This window comes from Petaurus breviceps, unplaced genomic scaffold (assembly GCF_028583685.1).
Source record: "Petaurus breviceps papuanus isolate PSGF00001 unplaced genomic scaffold, PetGlider_PUasm1.0 177, whole genome shotgun sequence".
NCBI lineage: Eukaryota > Metazoa > Chordata > Mammalia > Diprotodontia > Petauridae > Petaurus > Petaurus breviceps.
The window spans coordinates 5,849,994-5,870,271 of NW_027185776.1; the positions used below are offsets into that span (position 1 = coordinate 5,849,994).

General features: G+C 39.4%; 1 protein-coding gene across 2 annotated transcripts in view; it reads right to left on the reverse strand.

Moving 5' to 3' along the window:
• The window catches only part of RIN3 (Ras and Rab interactor 3), a 168,241-nt gene that overhangs the window by 89,551 nt on the left and 58,412 nt on the right, over positions 1 to 20,278 (reverse strand). For both annotated transcript variants that reach the window (XM_069086047.1, XM_069086046.1), the window contains one exon: positions 11,043 to 11,160. In XM_069086047.1, the coding sequence (XP_068942148.1) occupies positions 11,043 to 11,160 (118 nt within the window). The remainder of the gene's footprint in view (positions 1 to 11,042; positions 11,161 to 20,278) is intronic.

The window sequence follows — 20,278 nt, forward strand, 5'->3', positions numbered from 1 at the left end:
CATTATTATTATATATTAATATTGTGTGTGCTGCAGGTATATATCATATACATATTATATATGATACATGATATACATTAATATTGTATGTGCAGTAGTTATATAGTATATACTTATATATTAATAATGGATGTACTGGGAAATATTTAACAATCAGTTCTCTGCAAAAATGTGCACAATATGCTTTTAAGTTTAATCTGTATTATTGACATCTTCTCCATGATTTTCTTAAGTCTAGGCAATCAACAGAATAATAAATCAAGCCTTGATTTGTAGCTTTTGCCAATTTCCAAGCTGTAAGTGCTCACATGGAAAATTTAGCAATCATCCCAGTTTCAGCTGGCTCTAGCATACCCCCAATTATAGGTATCTTTGTTTATGTCTCATTCTACTCCTAGACTCTAAGCCCCATGGGGACACAAACTATGTCTTATGAAAAGTCTACATCTCCCCTAGCCCTAAGCACAATGTTCATGGTATCAGATGGTTAATAAATGTTTGTTTAATGAATTGGATAGTACCAGACAGCACCTGATACTGTTTCTGTCTTTAACATATAGTGCCAGACTTTTTTGATGTTATAGATTTTACTGAATTGTTTTTTCTCTATTACCTCCTTTTTTTTCAGTTAAAAAGTCTTTGCTTTAAAGGATGACTCTCTGGAAGGGGTTAGTGGGAAGGATATAAGGAAAAATCTGAACGTGTAAAAAGCAAAACTATAAATAAAAATCTACTAAAACATTCTGGATCATAGGTGAACCCTACTTTTGCAGGTGCTAAGAAAAAGTAAAGTGGGCTTGGAACAGGGATGATGAGTGAATTAAAGGAACATTCCATTAGGGAAAATTCCACTAAATAATCCAGAAAGTTTCCATAGTGAGAACCAAGACTGAAGGGGGAAGTAACAACATAATATTGTGAAAAGCAATAATACATAACAGGATCAGGATTTCCAGCTCCCTAAAGTACAAAAGACTCTTTGATCCTCTGGAGATATGGAAAGATAGAGAAAGAACCATGTTGCTGTAATATGCTAGTCCATTTAGTGGGTACTTTCCAATAAACCTCTTCTCTAAACACTTCTGTAGTTTTGTGGAGAGGTAAAAACCAAGAAGAAGTAGGCCAAATTGCTATAGCACAGCTTCCCAGTTTACTAATTGGTCTGTGGGGACAGGCAAAAGGCTTGCACTCTGGATATTCAGGACATGTGGGGTTAGGATTAAGACATTTTCTCAAAAAATGATTCCTTACACCATTAAAAAACTCTTTTGACTTCGATATGATTTTGAGTCTATGCTCTCATTTGATTCTCACAATAATCCCCCAAAGAGATGAGGTTGTGGCATTATTATCCCCTTTTTTAGTATGAGGAAACTGAGACCCAGAGAGGTTTAGTGAATTGTTTACACTTATAATGCAAGTTAAAATCAGAGCCAAGGAGAGAATTAGAGCTCAAGTCTCTTACTTCCAGGCTAATGCATTTTCCACTCGGCCATGTAACTACTCTAAAGATGCCCACAACTTCCTATTTGCGAAACTACGTGGGCAGAATTGTGGGTTCTGTGATTTGTATTCTGAATCCACTAAGCCTGGGTCTTTTACTTCCTCAGGGAAGTGATTTTGAGTCACTGAGGTCCAGAGAGATTGAGGAGATATCTCATTAGGGCATAAAATAGAGTTGATAAATTTGGCCTAGTTTTGCATTTTGCAAAAGAAATGAGACATTTGCATTCCTCTGGAGAATAATCTTGGCTTCCCAACAAGTCGATCTACACAGAGCATGTCTAGTTTTCTCACATAGTTCCTGTGAGAATAACAAAATGGATGGGGCGGGGTGGGGGGTGTGGTGGTGGACTGTGACAAACACACACCATCAAAAACCATAGACATCAGTGTGAATCTTTCTCTTGAATTAAATTTGTAAGGCTAGAAAGTCAAACTGGTGTAACAAAATGAGTCCTAGACTTAGAGTCAAGATATTTGGTTTCAAATCAAAGTTTTGAGATATATTTGTGAGAACAATTAGTCAATCATTCAGCATACCCAGCTTCCACCATGTGCCAACCTTTGTCCTGGACCCTGGTTATACAAAGATAGGTAGAGTCAGGAAGACCAGGATTCAAATCTGGCCTCAGATACTGAGACCACAGTCAAGTCACTGAACTGCTACCTTCCTCAGTTTCCTCGTCTGTAAAATGGGGATAACAGCACCCACCTCCCAGAGTGGAGTGGTTGTGAGGATCAAATGAGACAATATCTGTGAAGTGCTTGGCACAACATTTGGCACATAGTATATACTATATAAATGCTTCAGTCAGTCATTTCTTCAGTCGTGTCTGACTCTTCATGATCCCATTTGGTGTTTTCTTTACAAAGATACTAGAGTGGTTTGTCATTTCCTTCTTAAGCTCATTTGACAGATGAGGAAACTGAGGCAAACAGGGTTAGGTGACTGGCCCTGGGTCACACACCCAATAAGTGTCTGAGGCCAGATTTGAAATCAGAAAGATTGGGGCAGCTAGGTGGTACAGTGAATAGAGCACTGGCCCTGGAGTCAGGAGGATCTGAGTTCAGATGCTTGACACACTTCATAGCCACGTGACTTTGGGCAAGTCACTTAACCCCAATTGTCCTCCAAAAAGCAAGAAAAAAAATCAGAAAGATGAGTCTTCCTGACTCCAGGTCTGGCATTCTATCCCCTTCACCATCTAGCTGCCCCATGAACATATTAGCTATTATTATCATTATTATTATTAAAAATGAAACCATCTCTGTCCTCAAAATTTATATTCTGTTGGAGAGGGCATAAAAGGATCTGAAATATATAACATGTATATATAACCACAAAAACATTTAAACATAATGTCACTATAATAATTAACATAAATTAATAACTTATAGTTATATTAATATAAAAACATATAAATATATGAAAGTATGTACATAAATATGAAAAATAAATATCTCTCATGTTATCACATTCTAATTCGTATTAGTAATCTGTGTACATGTCTCATCCCTCCTGTAAGACCACAGGCTTCTTAAAGGTCACATTTATCTTTGTACAGAAAATTACAATGTTCATATTAGGTTCCTAACAAATGTATGTTGTATGAAATTAGCAAATTAAATGTTCATTTCCTTAGTCTTATAATAGAATTCATCAATTTTCTCAATGTAGGATTTGATCAAAGATTAGAATTTAGAGCTGGAAGGAAATGAGTTGATATCTGTAAAGGCCTTTGCAAAGTTAAGGCACTTACATAAATGCTAGTTATTATTGTTGTTGTAATGATTATTAGCTATTACTGTAACTTTGGTGAATATCCTATGTTTTGGACCTTTTCTTTATACCTGGCAGAGCTTTCCTTTCCTCTGTTCTATCCTTTCAGGGTCCTGCTTTCTGCGTGTGGAAAAAAAATAGTAATGCATTAATCAGATAATCTAATTCTTGCTATGGTATTAGCTAGTAAACTGCCATGGAAGACAGTGAGTTCCCCTTCACCATAGGTATTCCAGTGATGGTATAGAAAATTTCTTAATTGGGCAATAGAGGACCACTACAGTACCCCTCAGACTTCTGGGTTTTTCCATTTGCTCTAAGCTGAACTTTCTTTTGAGTGTTGTTTCCTCCAATTAAAGTATGAGATCTTTGACTTTTTCATTTTTCTGTTGATATCCCCACCTGATAGGTTATCAAAGTGCTTGGTACACAGCAAATGACTAGTAAATATTTTTCCATTCATCCATTCATTGGGAAGTATTTCCTTATATCACACCTAAATTTACCTCTTTCAACCTTTCTCAGTTCTATCCTCAGAGGCCAAGCAAGGTTATCTAGCTTTTGCTTGAATAATAACTGACATTAATATTTAGCTTTAGAGTTTGCAAAATTCTTTAGATATATTATCTCATTTGATTCTCTCAACAACTCTGTTGTGCTGGTTTAATAGTAATGGAATTTAAAGATCCCCCTGTATTGGCTTAGTTTTCAGGGAGAGTGTTGAAACCCAGAGCTTGTGAATCCCACTTGTGGGATGGACTTGTTGAGGTGAAGAGAGGGCTGACCTGGGAGGAGCTGGTGTCCTGGATTTAGAGAGGCACAAGTAGAGAGAAGGCCCAAGCAGAGAAGAGAGGCAGAACTTTTGGAAGCAGCATCATGGAGGCAGAGAGAAAGAGAGAGAGAGAGAGAGAGAGAGAGAGAGAGAGAGAGAGAGAGAGGATTGCTGAGAGCCAGTTCGAGCTGCCCAGGACTTTTGAGAGCTGCCACCCGGAGCTGCCAAGGACTGAGGGGACATGGCTGCGATGTTGGTATTTTGTCTGTCTGTTTTTATGTTTTGCCAGATTTGTCCGCTGGTGAAGGACATTGCTATTGTTGCAGAGGTCCTCAAACCTTGCTGTTGGTTCAGAAGCCCTGAAGAAGAATTTTCTTGTTGTATGTTTACTGAAATACTGGAAGAGGGTTTTGCTGATATTTTCTGGGGTCCTGAGACTGTTCTGCAGGCAGAGAGGTAATTGATGAGGACACTGGCAATGTATATTGTGGCTTTGTTAAGCTTTGTCTCCCTGGGAGCAGAGATTGCTGAGAACTTGCCTCGGGTCAAGATGAAGAAAAGACCTCTCCTTGGGTATTGAGAGCTGTGATGATATCTTAACCTTGCTATAGCTCAGGGGTAGATGGCCTTTGTGCTCTCTACTGCCCCTTATGAGAAGGTGCTTGTAATTCAGTTGTGATCCAGGGGTGGGAAACTTGACTTTTTGTGCTCTGCCATTGACCAAATGAATATACTTTGTTTATGATTGGAAACTAATCTTAATCTCCATTTGAGAAGAGAGACTTTGTGATTGACTAAATGAATGTACTGTCCAGGGGTGGAGTAGTACTTGGAAATTATTGAATTACATTTGGTCAATGCTGTATTTTGATTTTCTCTGTTCTGTGAATGTTTTGCCTTAATTTGTCACTGAATAAAATGGAGAGCTACTATGCTGGTATTCTGAACCTTGGAAGTTGCCTTTGCTTGGCATTATAGCTGGCCACATCATAATTGCTTAAGAAATGCTTGTTGATTGACCAACTGATCTAAGAGCTGTTATTATTCATATACTCATGTTATTGATGAGTAAACTGAGGCTCAGAATATAAGTTTTGGAGAAAGGATTCAAAATCAGATCTTTTGACTCCAAGTCCAGTAGTCTATTCATTTTGCCCACACTACCTTTAACTGTTTGAAGACTTCCAGGTGATAATGAACTCATTACCCCTTGAGGCAGACACTTCTAAGCTGAGATAGCTCTTACTGTTGGAAGCTTTACTTTATACTTTCTCTCTGTAACTTCTACCTATAGCTTTCATTTTGCCCTTTGAGGCCAAATAGACCAAAAAAGACAAGTCGTATGATAGCTTCAAAAAGACATTTAAGGAATGCTAGATAGCCCAGTGGATAAAGTGCAGGGTCTGGAGTCAGAAGGACCTGAGTTCAAATTTGACCTCAGACACTTACTACCATGTTTCCCCGATAATAAGACACTGTCTTATTAAGTTTTTGGACAGAAAAACACCAGAGGGCTTATTTTCAGGGGAGGGCTTATTTTAATGAACGTTGACAGCAATTTTAATAAACAGGTAAATGTGAACAAAAAAATGTACCTTTATTCAATAAGCAAATCACTGGGGAAGAACAGGATGACGCGCTCACTGCTACAGCTCTGATTGGATGCAGCTCAGAGCGCGGGGAAGGGGGGGACAGTGCATACAGAGGGTACCGTAATGTAGCTTGTAGCGCAGGGGATCACCTTCACTACAGTAGCAATCTCAATAGGGCTTATTTTCGGGGGAGGGCTTATTTTAGAGGAATCTTACACAGTAAGGGGAGGGCTTATTTTCGGGATAGGTCTTATTATCAGGGAAACACGGGTAGTTGTATGACCCTGGGCCAGACACTTAACCCTGTTTGCCTCAGGCAAATGTGTCAAATGAACTTGAGAAAGGAATGGCAAACCACTCCAGTATCTTTGCCAAGAAAACCCCAAACAGGATCATGGACAGTTAGACGTGACTGAAACAACTTAACAACAATATTCCCCTCATTCTTCTGTTCTCCTGGCTAAATATCCCCAATGCCTTCATTCTGTTAATTATGGCTAGCGAGCAATTGATAAAAGAATTAGTTGTTTGGCCATCTCTCCTGAACCAAAGGTGAATCTTGGCAGCCCACCGACCCTTATATGCCCTTGGAAGAGTGGGTGTTCCCAACACATGGCAGTCAACTCTGGTTTTAATAATCAATGAGAAGGAAGAATATTATAATTAGAAGTGGACCTATTCTAAGGAGGGGCTGGGGGACATGACTTTGATCATGTTTGATTAATACTCCAGGAGGCAATCTAGAAACAAGATCTATCTCCCACCCAAGCCTGAGTAGAACACAATGGACTTCCCTACTTGGGTGGGATCTGAACAAAATGGAGGAGAATATTAAATCCAATCTTATTACCAGCTCTATTCTTCAGGGGCTGATTTGACTTAGTAGAGAATTGAGGAAATAGGAAGGGAAAAATATCCTGGATCTCCCCAATGGTAAATGGTTATCAATATAAGAGAGACATAATAATTTAATGCTCATGATATGATTTCAGGACTCTTTCTATATTGGTTACTTTCTGACTGCTCTAGTGTATCAATGTTCTTTCTAAAATAAAGTACTCAGAACTGAATGCAATAGTTTAATCTCCCATACTGTCTAATGTTGTAAACTATTTTTTCATATGTATGTCTTTTCTCTCCATTGGTACTGTTAGCATCTTCAGGAAAGTACTCCTGTCTAATCTACCCATATTATTACCTAGCATTGTATAGAAGAAACAAACCATTCAATATATATTTGACTGATATTTGTGGAGTTACAATCACTTCCACAACCTATAAGTATCGAAGTATAGTAATGCCTAGAACACTGGACTTGTATTCAGAAAGACCCAAGTTCAAATCCTTCTTCAAAAGCCTTCTAACTATATGGCCCTGGGCAAGTTACTTAAATCTTTTTCATTTTCCTCATCTGTAAAATGTGGATAATAATAGCATCTGCTTTATAGGGTTGTTATGAATGTCAAGTGAGACAATATGTTTAAAGTACTTTGCAAACATTTGCTATATAAATGTCACTTATCATTTACTCTTGATAATAAATTGCAGCAACAGAGAGAGGAAGAGGAGGGTCTAGAGACACTGTCTCACATGGTAAAAACTCAATTTATGAAGAGAGAAGGAAATTAGCTGGCTTTAAAGTCAAAGTATTCATTAATAGCTCAACAAAGCAAAGAAGAGTGAACCAAGACCTTGGAAAAACTGTCCAAGAGTCTCAGGAAGTTACATCTATTTTAAGGAGTGAGATGCCTATTTAATTCATATCCCCATACTGACAGGAAGCTTGGTGAATGAGAAAGAGAACCAGATTTGGAGTCAATAGACTTGGATCTGGGACCCAGCTCTGCCGCTGAACTATATTGCCATGACACAGTCATGACTTCTCTCTGGGCTTCCATTTCCTATCCATAAAATAAGGGAACTGGGGGAGGTTAGGTGGTGCGGTGAACAGAGCACTGGCCCTGGAATCAGGAGGACCTAAGTTCAAATCTGACCTCAGACACTTAACACTTATTAGCTGTGTAACCTTGGGCAAGTCACTTAACCCTAATCCTCTTGGCTTCCCCCCTCCAAAAAAAAATAAAAGCAACCCCCTCCCCCAAACCCAAAATAAAATAAGGGAACTGCACCAGAGATCTCTAACATTCTTCCCAAGTTTCGACATTCTCTTTCTTTTCTTTTCCAAATAATGCTTCCTACTTTAAGAATACATGATTCCAAAAAAACAAACCAAACCATGATTTCATTAGTGAAGATACTTTCAATTCTGAAGAATCCTCTTCTCTGCCTTGTGGCCAACATTCTGGCCATTTATGTAAGGCTTTAAGCTTATAATATATTTTACAAATATTTTCTCATTTGATTCCCTCAACAACCCTGGGAGGTAAGTGCTATTATCCTACCCATTTTACAGATGAGGAAACTAAGGCAGAAAGAGATTGTGTGACTTCTTTGGAATAACTTAGCTAGTCGGAAGGCTGGATGTGAACTGATTTTCCTGATGAAAGGTGTAGCATTCTATCCACTGTGTCACCTAGCTGCCTAAATGAACCTTTTTCTACTTGTTACGTTGTTGCTTGAATGACACTAGAATCATATTCAAAGCCTTTTTACCTTGTCAGGTCCTGTCAGGCCCTGTGTTCCTCTGATGAGTGGTTTAAGAAGCCAACCCCATAAAATGATGAGACATTGAAGAAACACTCTAGTACAAGTTCCAAACAAAAATAACAATTCTTTGCATTTTGATAGTATTTTGTGCTCTCCTCTACCCCACTTCCCAAAACTGTGTCAAATTTGGTTTGGCAGTTTCGAGGTTTACACATTTCAATATTCTTAGTGTATGTATTGGTGGAGGGATAATAATAGCTAGCATTTACATGATATTTATAAATATTACCTTATTTGAACCTCACAACAACACCGTAAGGTCGATGGCATTATTTCCCCCATTTTGAAAAATAAGGAAACTGAGGCAGATAGCAGTTAAATGACTTGTCCAAGGTCATACAGCTAATAAGTGTCTGAGGCTGGATTTGAACTCAGATCTACTGCATGCCACCTCGCTGCCCATCTTGCATAGATAGAAAGCCCCCCCCTTTTTTTTTACTTTTCATATGCATATCTACAGAGTTAGACCTGAAGAACTTTGGTGGCAGCTACTATCTCAACTTATTATACAAAGAGAGAGATTCAGACAAAAATGAAACTACTTGCTTTCAAAAGCAAAATAACACATACACATAAGTTTTTGCAAAATATATATGAAATGAACATAAGGTAATTCTACATCTAGCACTCTTTCCTCTATGCCACATTGCCTTTTAAGAAGATAATTGCTGTTCAGTTGTTTCAGTCCTGTCAGACTCTTCATGACCCCATTTGGGGTTTTCTTGGTAAAGATACTGGAGTGGTTTGCCATTTCCTTCTCTAGCTCATTTTACAGATGAAGAAACTGAGATAAACAGGGTTAAGTGACTTGCCCAGGGTCACACAGCTACTAAGTGTCTGAGGCTGGATTTCAGTTTTTTTGGAGGAGGAAAGGCAGGACAATTGGAGTTAAGGGACTTGCCCAAGGTCACACGGCTAGTAAGTGTTAAGTGTCTGAGGCTGGGTTTGAACTCAGGTCCTCCTAACTCCAGGGGCGGTGCTCTATTTACTGCGCCACCTCGCTGCTCCATGGATTTCAGTTTATGAAGATGGATCTTCTTGAATCCATGCTTGGCACTCTATCCACTCTGTAACCTAGTGGTACTAATGATAAAAGATGAAAATTGGTAATGTTGGGGCAGTTGGGGGAAGGTGGGCACACAAGTGCATTGTTGGTGGAGTTATGAGAATCAATACAACCATTTTGGAAATCAGTTTGGAGGTTTGCAAATAAAGTAACTAAAATGTCAATACCCTTTGACCCAGAGATTCCACCCATTACTATCATTATACCCCAAGGAGTCCATTGATAAGAAGAAAGTTCCAATATACATGAAAATATTCGCAGTTATACTTTTTGTGATAGCAAGGTAATTTAGAGACAAAATAGACACCCATCAATTTGGGAATGGCTAGACAAATTATGGTACATGAATATAATTAAATATTACTGAGTTCTAAGAAATGATGAATGTGGCAAACAGAGAAATGTGGAAAGATCTATACAGACTGATGCAGAGGGAAGTAAGCAGAACCAAGAAATAAATATACAGAATGACTACAACAATGTAAATGGAAAGAACTACCACAAGAAAATAAAAAGTGAATATTGCAAAAATTACAAAGAAGCATGGCCTGAAAGAGGCATAGGAAATACTTCTACCTTACTCTATTGCAAAGGTGGTAAGTTCACAAGTGTTGTGCATATTCTCAGATTATTAAATTTATTGATCAGTTATGCTGATTTTTTCCTTTCTTTAAAAAAATGCTATTTCTTATATGGGATGGCTATCTAGGAGGGATAGGAGAGAGATAGTAAGTGAAATTATGGTTATGTAAGGAAAAAGATGTCAATAAAAACTTAATAAAAACAAAGAAGTCAGACTTGTCACATGAAGGAACAAACTAGAATAGTTAATGTGTCATTGGGAAACCAAAATATGGGGCCAATTTCATCATCTCTTTTTTGACCACTGCCAAACAATAGTGAGAACCTTTTAGCAAACACCTAGTTTCATAGAATCATAGGATCTAAAGTTGGAAGGAAATTTAGGGGTCATTTAGTTTAATTGTGAAACATATATCACTGTTTGAAGAGCCAAACCTTTTGACAAGACTCAGTTTAGTCATCTTAAAACTAATCCTTGATCTTTGGACAATGCTATGCTTTCCAAAGTACTTTTTTACCTACCAGTTTCCTTAATCCTTAAAAATAATACTGGAAGCTAAGTAAGGAAAGGAAAATTTTTATGGCCACTTGCCAGGGGGGAAATTGGAATGTTGAAGAGGTGATTCGTGCTTCAGGTGTGGGTTAAAATAAATGAACCACTCAGGTCTTTTCTAGTTCTAAGAATCTATGACTTGCCAAAGGTCTTGGTTCTGAGTTAGTAATGAAGCAGGGACTGATACCCATTCATCCTGTCTCCCAATTCAATTTTCCTGTCCCTTAAATGGCTGCTTTCTTATCTTTGGTTTCTTGAAAACAAAAGGAAATTCTATGGAGGTGATGCTGAGGCAGGGAAAATAACCCGTGACATTGGCAGGTGCAAATTACAGTGATGCCTCAAATTCAGAGAAGCCCTTCTTGACTTGAGGCCAGAGGAAACTCTGGTCAGCTGTGACTGCTGAAGACATTTTTTTTTCTTAATTTAAACACTATCAAGGGCTTGTCAGTGAGTGCTTGTGGTTAGAAGGTGGCTAATGCAGTTTGTTGGTCCAAGGCCAGAAAAGGAAAGGTTTATATACTTACTAGACTTTTCTTCTTTAATGTTGTATTCCAGTACATCTGAAATAGTCTCATTCGGGGAAGGGAAATGGACCGAAAGGATCATGTGCTTGAGATTACTCTCCCGCCGGACCAAGAAAATCTAGAACATAAGGAAAGATGGGATTATGTTCTCTGAGCTATAAAAATGAAATTCCAGCCTGTGTGCTGAAAGGAATCTTTTTTGTTTTTTAAATTTAAGAGAAAAATGTTTCCAGATTATGTTCAAACAGGGAAGAGGAAGGATGTAGAGGATAAAATAGTTCACTGAGAGAAGAGATCTAGGTTCTGATCCTACATCTGTCACTAACTGTCCTGGGACACTAGAAATATCACAGAACCTCTCTGGATCTTACTTGCTCTTCTGTCAAATGAAGGATTCGGACTAGATTGGAATTCTTAACATGTGGTAGGTGAACTTGATTTAAAAAAAAAAACTATTTCAATATAATTGGTTTCCTTTGTAATCCTGTGCATTTAAAAACATTATTCTGAGACATGGATTCATCAGATGGCCAAAGGGGTCCATGGTACAAAAAAGGTTAAGAACCCCCGGACTAGACTGGTTTCTAGAGCCCTTTTAGCCCTGACTCTGTATCTATATTCTACTTGTTGCTTGCTATGATACTAATATATATTTTATTCTATTCTACAATAATAAAATATTTAATGTAAGCACTGTAATATACTTATTACATTATTGATCATGGTTAACAGAGAGGAAAAGTGATTTCCTATTTTCTTTAACCTTCAGCAAATGATAAGACAGTATGTCATACTGGCTTTGGAGACAGAGGCATAGCTGTGTAACAGTGGACAAGCTGACTAATCTCTCGCGATCTCAGTTTCCTCATCCATAAAATGGGGATAATAATACTTTTACTAACTACCTATTAGTGTTAATGATCATAAAATCTATTCATTGTATGGTGCACAAGTAATCCTGGGTACTCAAAGACTAAGCAAGAGGAGCAAAGACTTTAGGAGGTTCCACCACGTTGGAGAGGCTTCAGATTTTGTCTGTTTTCCAAGGACCAGCCTGAATAAATTCAGAGGGGCTAGAAGGAGAGAAACAGATTTTTTTTTTTAATATGGAAAAGATTTGTACCTATTTCTTTTTTTTTGCTTTTTGGAGGTCATTTGGGGTTAAGTGACTTGCCCAAGGACACATGACTAGTTTTGGTGTTAAGTGTCTGAGGCTGGATTTGAACTCAGGTCCTCCTGACTCCAGGGCTGCTGCTCTATTCACTGTGCCACCTAGCCCCACCTGATTTGTACCTATTTCTGTAGTGAGTTAATATCCCCAGCAATGCCAGTGTAACCACCATTTGGATGTTCCCAATGTGCTATGGGACAAAGTACAAATAGTATTAAAGAAAAAAACTATCTCACTGTGAGGATCAAATGAGATCATATGTGTGTTGTATAAATCTTAAAAGTTATATTTTATAAAATACAAACTCCTTAGCATATCATTTAAAGTCCTACCTGATCTGGCTCAAATTTACTAGACTTATTAATTCACTGTTCTTCCTGCTTTCACTCACGTTGGCCTGAAATAGGGTCCCTGTCCTCACCTCTGCCTCTTAGAATCCTTAGTTTCCTTAAAGGTTTTGCTCAAGTACCATCACCCTCTTTGGGAAGCCTTTCCTGAGCCCCTATTTTTCGTTCTCTCTCCAAACTGTTTTGCCCTTATTTATCTGGATAAATATTGTCTCACCTCCCCCAATCCCCAATCCTCTGAAAGCTCCTTGCACATAGTGTAGGCCCTTAATTACCAGTTGTTTGAGGAATGAATGAAATCTTAGAACTGTAGAGTCTTAGGATTTGAGATTCATGGAATCTCATAGAATTTCCAGAATTAAAGAACCATGGAATCTTAGAATTTTGCTTATTGTCACTATCATTTTTTGGCTGGATTTCTGCCTTGGGCATGCCTGGTCTTCACTTTCTAGGGGTCTATTTGGAAAGACTAGGCCAGGTTTAAGCTTGTCTCTTTCTCCTAAAAGAGCCTGACTTGTGTGTGCTCCAGACTCCAGCAGAGCCGAGGAGCCACCCTTTTGGTTAGTAGCATCACATAGCACTTCCTCTTTAGCAATGGGTCTTGCAGTCACTTCCGTTACCTATCTCTGAAAGCCAGCTCTCCAGACCATAGCTAGCTCCTTATATCCCCCAGGCGCACAGGGAAATCGAATGGTTTGGTCCAAGGCATATAATGCAGCTCTGGAAACTATATCAGAACTCAGTATGGGCTATTCCATGCACAGATTCCATGCATAGACTGATTTCTGGCCTGGAGAAGATCACAATCTAGTGGAGAGATACTGGAAACCCATTTATTTTAAGTCAAATACTGATGAGTTTCTCTTTGCTATACGTTTAGTACTGAACTAAGCCTCGTGCAGATAAAAAGTAGATGACAAATTTCCCCCCTTTCAGGAACTTACACTATAGTTGGGGTGGCTAGGCTCACAGATATGCAACAGTAAAACAAAAGTGTACACTCCAATGTTATATTATATGATATGGATGATTCAGTCAATTCAGTCCCTTTTCAGTCATGTCAGACTCTGTGACCCCGTTTGGGATTTTCTTGCAGATACTAAAGTGGTTTGCCATTTTCTTCTCCAGGTTATTTTATAGATGAGGAAACTGATGCAAACAGGGTTAAGTGACTTGCCCAGGGTAGTAAGGGTCTGAGGTCAGATTTGAATGTAGGAAGATGACTCTTCCTGACTCCAGGCCTGGCACTCTAAAATTCAGAAGTGTGATAAGTTTAATGTAAACCATAGTCAATCAGGGGAGCCTTCAAGGAAGAGGCAAGAGATCTGGATCTCATCCCAGTTCTACCACTTAGTAGTCATGTAAAAATGCCATTTAACTGCTGTTGGCTCCACTGTGAAATGGGGGACAGCTCACAATATGGTTGGGAAGAAATTATTTCTTTTAATTTTCACAACTTTATACAGTAGGTAGGTTCTACAGGTATTATTGTGACTATTTCATGGAAGAGGAAGCTGGGGTACAGAGAAGTAGTGTCAATTCCCCAGGGTCACAGGGCTAGAATTTGTGTTGACATTCAAAGTCCAGTACTCTTTACAATGTACTACATTGCTGGTGCCAAAGGCAGAGAGAGGGAATGCAGACAAGGTTGCAGAGAGCCAAGTGGGTCAGAAATTTGGGGCTTTTATTTTTCCCATAGCTGGGTTATCTGCTCCTGCCCAAACTAGGCACATACCATGCATCTGTATACCTCTGTTATATCTATATCTAATTTTTTTTTTTTGCTTTTTGGAGGGCAGTTGAGGTTAAGTGACTTGCCCAAGGTCACACGGCTAGTACGTGTTAAGTGTCTGAGGCTGGATTTGAACTCAGGTTCTCCTGACTCAAGGGCTGGTGCTCTGTTCACTGTGCCACCTAAGCCTCCCCTCTGTTATATTCTCAAGATGCTTCTCCTATGGTAGTTGCCATCTGTGTATGCAACATAGGCTGAAAGGATTGAGGTCATCCAATGTGCAAACTCTGGTCTCTTTTCTACTTAAGGATAACATTAATTTCTATAGTGCTTTACATGTTATCTAGTGCTTTTCTTGGGCTGGTAGGTGGAGTCACAGTGAATAGAGTGCTGGCCCTGGAGTCAGGATGACTCATCTTCCTGAGTTCAAATCTAACCTCAGAGAGGTCAGAGCCAAGATGGTGGCATAGAAGCAGGAAACTCCATGAGCTCCCCCCATAACCACCTCAAATACCTATAAAATATGACTCTAAACAAACTTCAGAGCTACAGAGCCCACAAAGTGACAGAGAGAAACAAAGCTCCTGCAGAAGGCAGCCCGGCAAGCCAACAGGAAGGGTGCATCGCATTGCACTGGCAGCACAGCACAGCCCTGAGTGAGCCCATGTTTTTAGCCTCAGGGCAGCCTGACCAGCTGTGGCTAGAGGGATATCAGGAAAGTAGATCACCAGCAGCTGTGGTGGTTTCCAGAATTATCAACCCATAAATGCCAAAGACAAAGTGAAAGGTCAGTGTGGAACTCTATTGGAACTAGGTGAGAGAAGAACCCAGTCCAGCCTCTGTCCATTCCCCCCCCCCTTCCCCCATTCCCACCCCCGGAGGGAGAAGTGGCTGAGGCATGGCAGCCATTTGGCTGCTTCAGAGCTCCTGGCCTGCAAATTGTAGGGAGATGAAGCAACCAGTCTGAGGGGTAATCAATAGCTCTTACTTTAACCTGCTTGGATCTGGATCACTGTCTGGGGTGGAGGTCCTGAGGTGTGTGACCAGATGCCAGAGCTGGTGGAGGCTTCAGAGATGGCACCCAACTAATAGCTCCAGCAGCTGCAAAAACCCCAGCGATTTGGGACAAAGCTCTCCTCTCTGGAAGCAGAGTTCTACTGTGGCAAAAAGCTCAAAAGTCAAGTAATTGAGTGGCAACATGAGCAAGCAAAGGAAGCAAAGCAAGCACAGCAATCTGACTTTGGATTCCTTTTTTGGGACAAAAAAGATCAAAGCATGGAACAGGAGGAAGACTACCAAAAGCTTCCAAGAAAACTATGAACTGGTTATAGGCCATAGAGGAGCACAAGAAGGATTTTGAAAATCAAGTAAGAGAAGTGGAGGAAAAATTGGGAAGAGAAATGAGAACGATGCAAGAAAATCATGAAAAGCAAGTCAACAGACTGCTAAAGGAGACCCAAAGCATACTGAAGAAAATAACACCTTAGAAAATAGACTAACTCAAATAGCAAAAGAGGCCTAAAAAGCCAGTGAGGAAAAGAATGCCTTAAAAGGCCAAATTTGCCAGATGGAAAAGGAATTTCATAAACTAACTGAAGAGAATAACTCTTTCAAATTTAGATTGGAGCAATTGGAAGCTAATGACTTTATGAGAAATCAAGATACTGTAAAACAGATATGTGAAATATCTCATTGGAAAAACCACTAACCTGGAAAATAGATCCAGGAGAGATAATTTAAAAAGTATTCAACTACCTGAAAGCCATGATCAAAAAAAGAACCTAGAAATCATCCTTCAAGAAATTCTCAAGGAAAATTGCTCTGATGTTTTAGAACCAGAAGGCAAAATAGAGGTTGGAAGAAACAATTTGAATATTGTGGAAACACAATCAGGATTACACAAGATCTAGCAGCTTCTACATTAAGGGATCAAAGGGCTTAGAATATAATATTTTGTAGGTCAAAGGAGCTAGGATTAAAACCAAGAATCACCTACCCAGAAAAACTGAGTATCATGTTTCAGGGGAAAATATGGTCATTCAACGAAATAGAAGACTTTCAAGCATTCTTGATGAAAAAACCAGAGTTGAATAGAAAATATGACATTCAAATACAAGAAACAAGAGAGGCATGAGAAGGTAAACAGGGAAAAGAAATCCTAAGGAGCTTATTAAAGTTGAAGTATTTACATTCCTACATGGAAAAACAATAATTTTAACTCATGAGACTTTTCTCAGTATGAGGATAGTTGAAGGGAATACACACACACACACACACACACATATTTATATAGGGTGTATGTGTGTATAAATACATATGTGAGTATATGTGTACATGTATACATTGACAGAGGGCATAGGATCAGTTGAATAGGAAGGGATGATATCTAAAAAATAAAATTAAGAGGTGAGAAAGGAATATATTGAGAGGAGATAGGGAAAGACAGAATAAGGTAAATTATCTTATATAAAAGAGGCAAGGGAAAACTGTTAATGGAGAGGAAGAACAGGAAGGAGAAAGGGAATGGGTCAACCTTACTCTCATTGAATTTGGCTTAAGGAGGGAATAACATACACACTAAATTGGGTATCTTACCCTACAGGAAAGTAGAGGGGAAGGGGATGATAGAAGGGAGGGCAGATTGGGGGGGAGGTAGTTAGAAGCACACACTTTTGAAAAGGGAAAGGGTCAAAGTAGAAAATAGAGTAAGTGGGGGGCAGGATAGGATGGAGGTAAATATAGTCATTCTTTCACAATATATCTACTATGGAAATGTTTTGCATAACTACACATGTACAACCTATATTTAATTGCTTATCTTCCCAGTGGGGGTGGGTGACAAGGGAACAAAGGAAAGGATCTGGAAATCAAAGTTTTAAAATCAAATGTTAAAAAAAATTGTTATTATTATTTTACGTGCAATTGGGAAATAAGATATACAGGCACGGGGAAATAGAAATCCATCTTGCCCAACTAGAAAGTCAGAGGGGATATGGGGGAGGATATAAGAGAGAACAGATTGGAGGAAGGGGTATTCAGTAGGATCACTTTTTTGGGGTGGTGGTTAGGGGAAAGACGGGGAGAAAATTGTAAAATGATCTAGAGAAGGAAATGGAAAACCATTCTAGTATTTTTGCCAAGAAAACCTCAAAAGGGGTCATAAAGAGTTGGACATGACTGAACAAGTGCTTTTCTGAAAACAATGGAAGAAAATCACTGAGTCTTATTATTATTACCCATTTAATAGATAAGTAAGGTTAAGTGGTTTGCCTCATAGTCACACGAGTAAGGATGAGGAATAGGACTCTCTTCATTTTCCTTTACTACAATACCACTTTTTTTTTTGACCCCTTCTTAGCCATTTGGCGGCTTATTTGCACACTCTACAAAATGGGGTCTGAGCAGAGAAAAGAAGGAACAAACTCAATCCATAAGTCAACTTTAAGAGATCACCTCATACAGATGATTTCTAAGTTCTCTTCTGGCTCTAATGAGTTATATTATCTATTTAAGTCTGCTCAATAACAAACATTTATAGCTGTCTGCTGTGATAGGAATTTGAAGATCTTCCTTGCCCCTGAATAGACCTAGGGGGGGACTCTGAAGACATCCTGCTTTGAAAGTAAATTCTGCCCCCTAATAGGCTGAATGTAATCACATGGAGCCTGTGATGGAGGTAATTTGCTGAATGGTGCGGCAGAGCCCACAGGAAGCTTTCCTGCTGTGAAGATAAACTCAACCCCTGATAGGCTAAATGTAGTCACATAGAGCCTGTGGTGGGAGTAGTTTGCTGAAGGGAAGCAGAGCCCACAGGAATCTGGGAAGAAGAGCTAGCCAGACAGTGGGGGACAAAGGAGCTCAGGCAAGGAGACAGAGAGTTTTATGAGTAAAATATTGATCTTGTATTGGTTTGTGGGAAGCCTGAAGGATACTGTGGCTATCAGTGTTATTACGGTTTCTGAATATCTTTGGTACTATGATGGAATGGGCTTACTGGTTTTGGGATTCAGTTTTCTGGTATCTAAATAGATCCTTCAGATCTATCCTCTAACTAGAGAATCTGGTATACTTGCAATCAAACATCATGTAATACTTATAGTCATGGTCTTTATTGTGATCATGGGTGCTGTAAATATTGCACTGGCACTACACCTACCCATCCATTTATAAGGCACCAGCCCAATACTGAAGTTTCTCAGATGAGGCAGTGGAGAGATTGTGAAATTCCCTTCCACACAGTAGGTGCTCAAAAATGTGTGTTGGTAATGATGACATTAGGTAAAATTGAGCAGTATAAGGAAAGAATTCAGCTGAGAGTCAAACTACATACATACATGTAAATCATGTAGGATTTCAGATGAGAGAGAGCTAGGAAGGCTTCTGAGAGGAAGGGAGATTTTAGTTGGGCTTTGAAGGATAAGTAGGATTGGAATAGGCAGAAGAGAGAGACTGGACAGCAGTAAAGGCTAGCAGACCAACCAAAGGAAGGTAGATGTGGGAATGAACATCAGACTCTTTTTAGCTTGTTAAGAGTTGAGGGGGTGGGAGTGGAAGGGTAGCCTAGGTGACCATGAGGTGGCACAGTAGAGAGAGCACTGGCCCTGGACACAGGAGGAGCCAAGTTCAAATCCAGCCTCAGATATTTAACTAGCTATGTGATCCTGGAGAGGTCACTTAAGCTTGCTTGCCTCCAAGAAAGAAAGAAAAAGAAAAGAAATTTGCTTTAAAAAAAAAGAGTTGTGAAAAAAAATTGGGATCGGGAGAGAAAACTAACATGGACTAAAACAAGGACTCTAGGTTTCCAGCAGGGTTTATTTCCCTCATGCTTTTCAACCCCTCTTTCCTGAGTATAGCTCAAAGGGACCTCTACATAGAGGATGCCTTTCTAGTAGGTGGTCTGGACATGTTTCCTTTGAATAAATATGAAAAAGGAAAGCAAAGCTGCAGGATGTGTAATCTTAGGCTGAGAGAGACCATCATGGGTAAAAAGTCACAAATTTTGGAGCAAACAAGCACCTCTTCTTTCCTTCTCATAAAGGGAGAGGGGTAAGCTCTTTTGTTAGGAGTGAAACACAGAAAAAAAAGATAGTTTGAACAAACTGGATTGTTGGTCTTCAGCAGACCTCTCACTTGCAGTGTACCTTCATTTCATGTGAGCTCAATCAATTGCTTATGGTTATTAAGAATAAGAAAAATATTCATGGGCAAATTTCAGTTCCCAGAAGGGACAGAAAAGACATGGGGGAATCCTTGTCCTTTGACATGGTACCAGTGGGACTGGAGTCAGAAAGATCTCAGTTCAAATCTGCCCTTAAGACACTTAATAGCTGTGTGATCTTGGGCAAGTCAGTGCCAGCCTCAGTTTCTTCATCTGTAAAATAACACCTACTTCCCAGGGTTGTTGTAAGGATCAAATGAGCTAATATTTATAACCTAATAGTTATAAACTCAGTTCCTGGTACTTTGTTGTTCAGTTTTTCAGTAGTGTCTGAATGGCCACAAAGGTAGCTGAAGCAAGTGCTGTGCAGTGCTTAGAGCTTGGCAAGACACTGAAGATGTCAAGGTCATCCACTGTTCTTGATCTGCACTCTTCATGACCCTGAGGACCATAGCACACCAGCACTGTCCTTGAGGTTTTCCTGGCAAAGATGCTGGAGTGTCCTGCCATTTCCTTCTCCAGTGGATTAACAGAGGTTAAGTGACTTGCCCAGGGTCACACAGCTAGTGGCACACAGTAGGTGCTATATATTAACTATTATTATTATCCTTTACTCTCTTTATGGCATAATAGGGCTAGGAACTGGACTTGTGATTTCCTTAGTATAGAGAAGTTTCATTAGTGAGAAGCTTTCTTTACCCATACAAGTTAGCACCTTCCCTAAGGCTTAGCTAACTTAGATAGTTCCTACCGTGTTTCCCCGATAATAAGACCTATCCCAAAAATAAGCCCTCCCCTTACTGTGTAAGATTCCTCTAAAATAAGCCC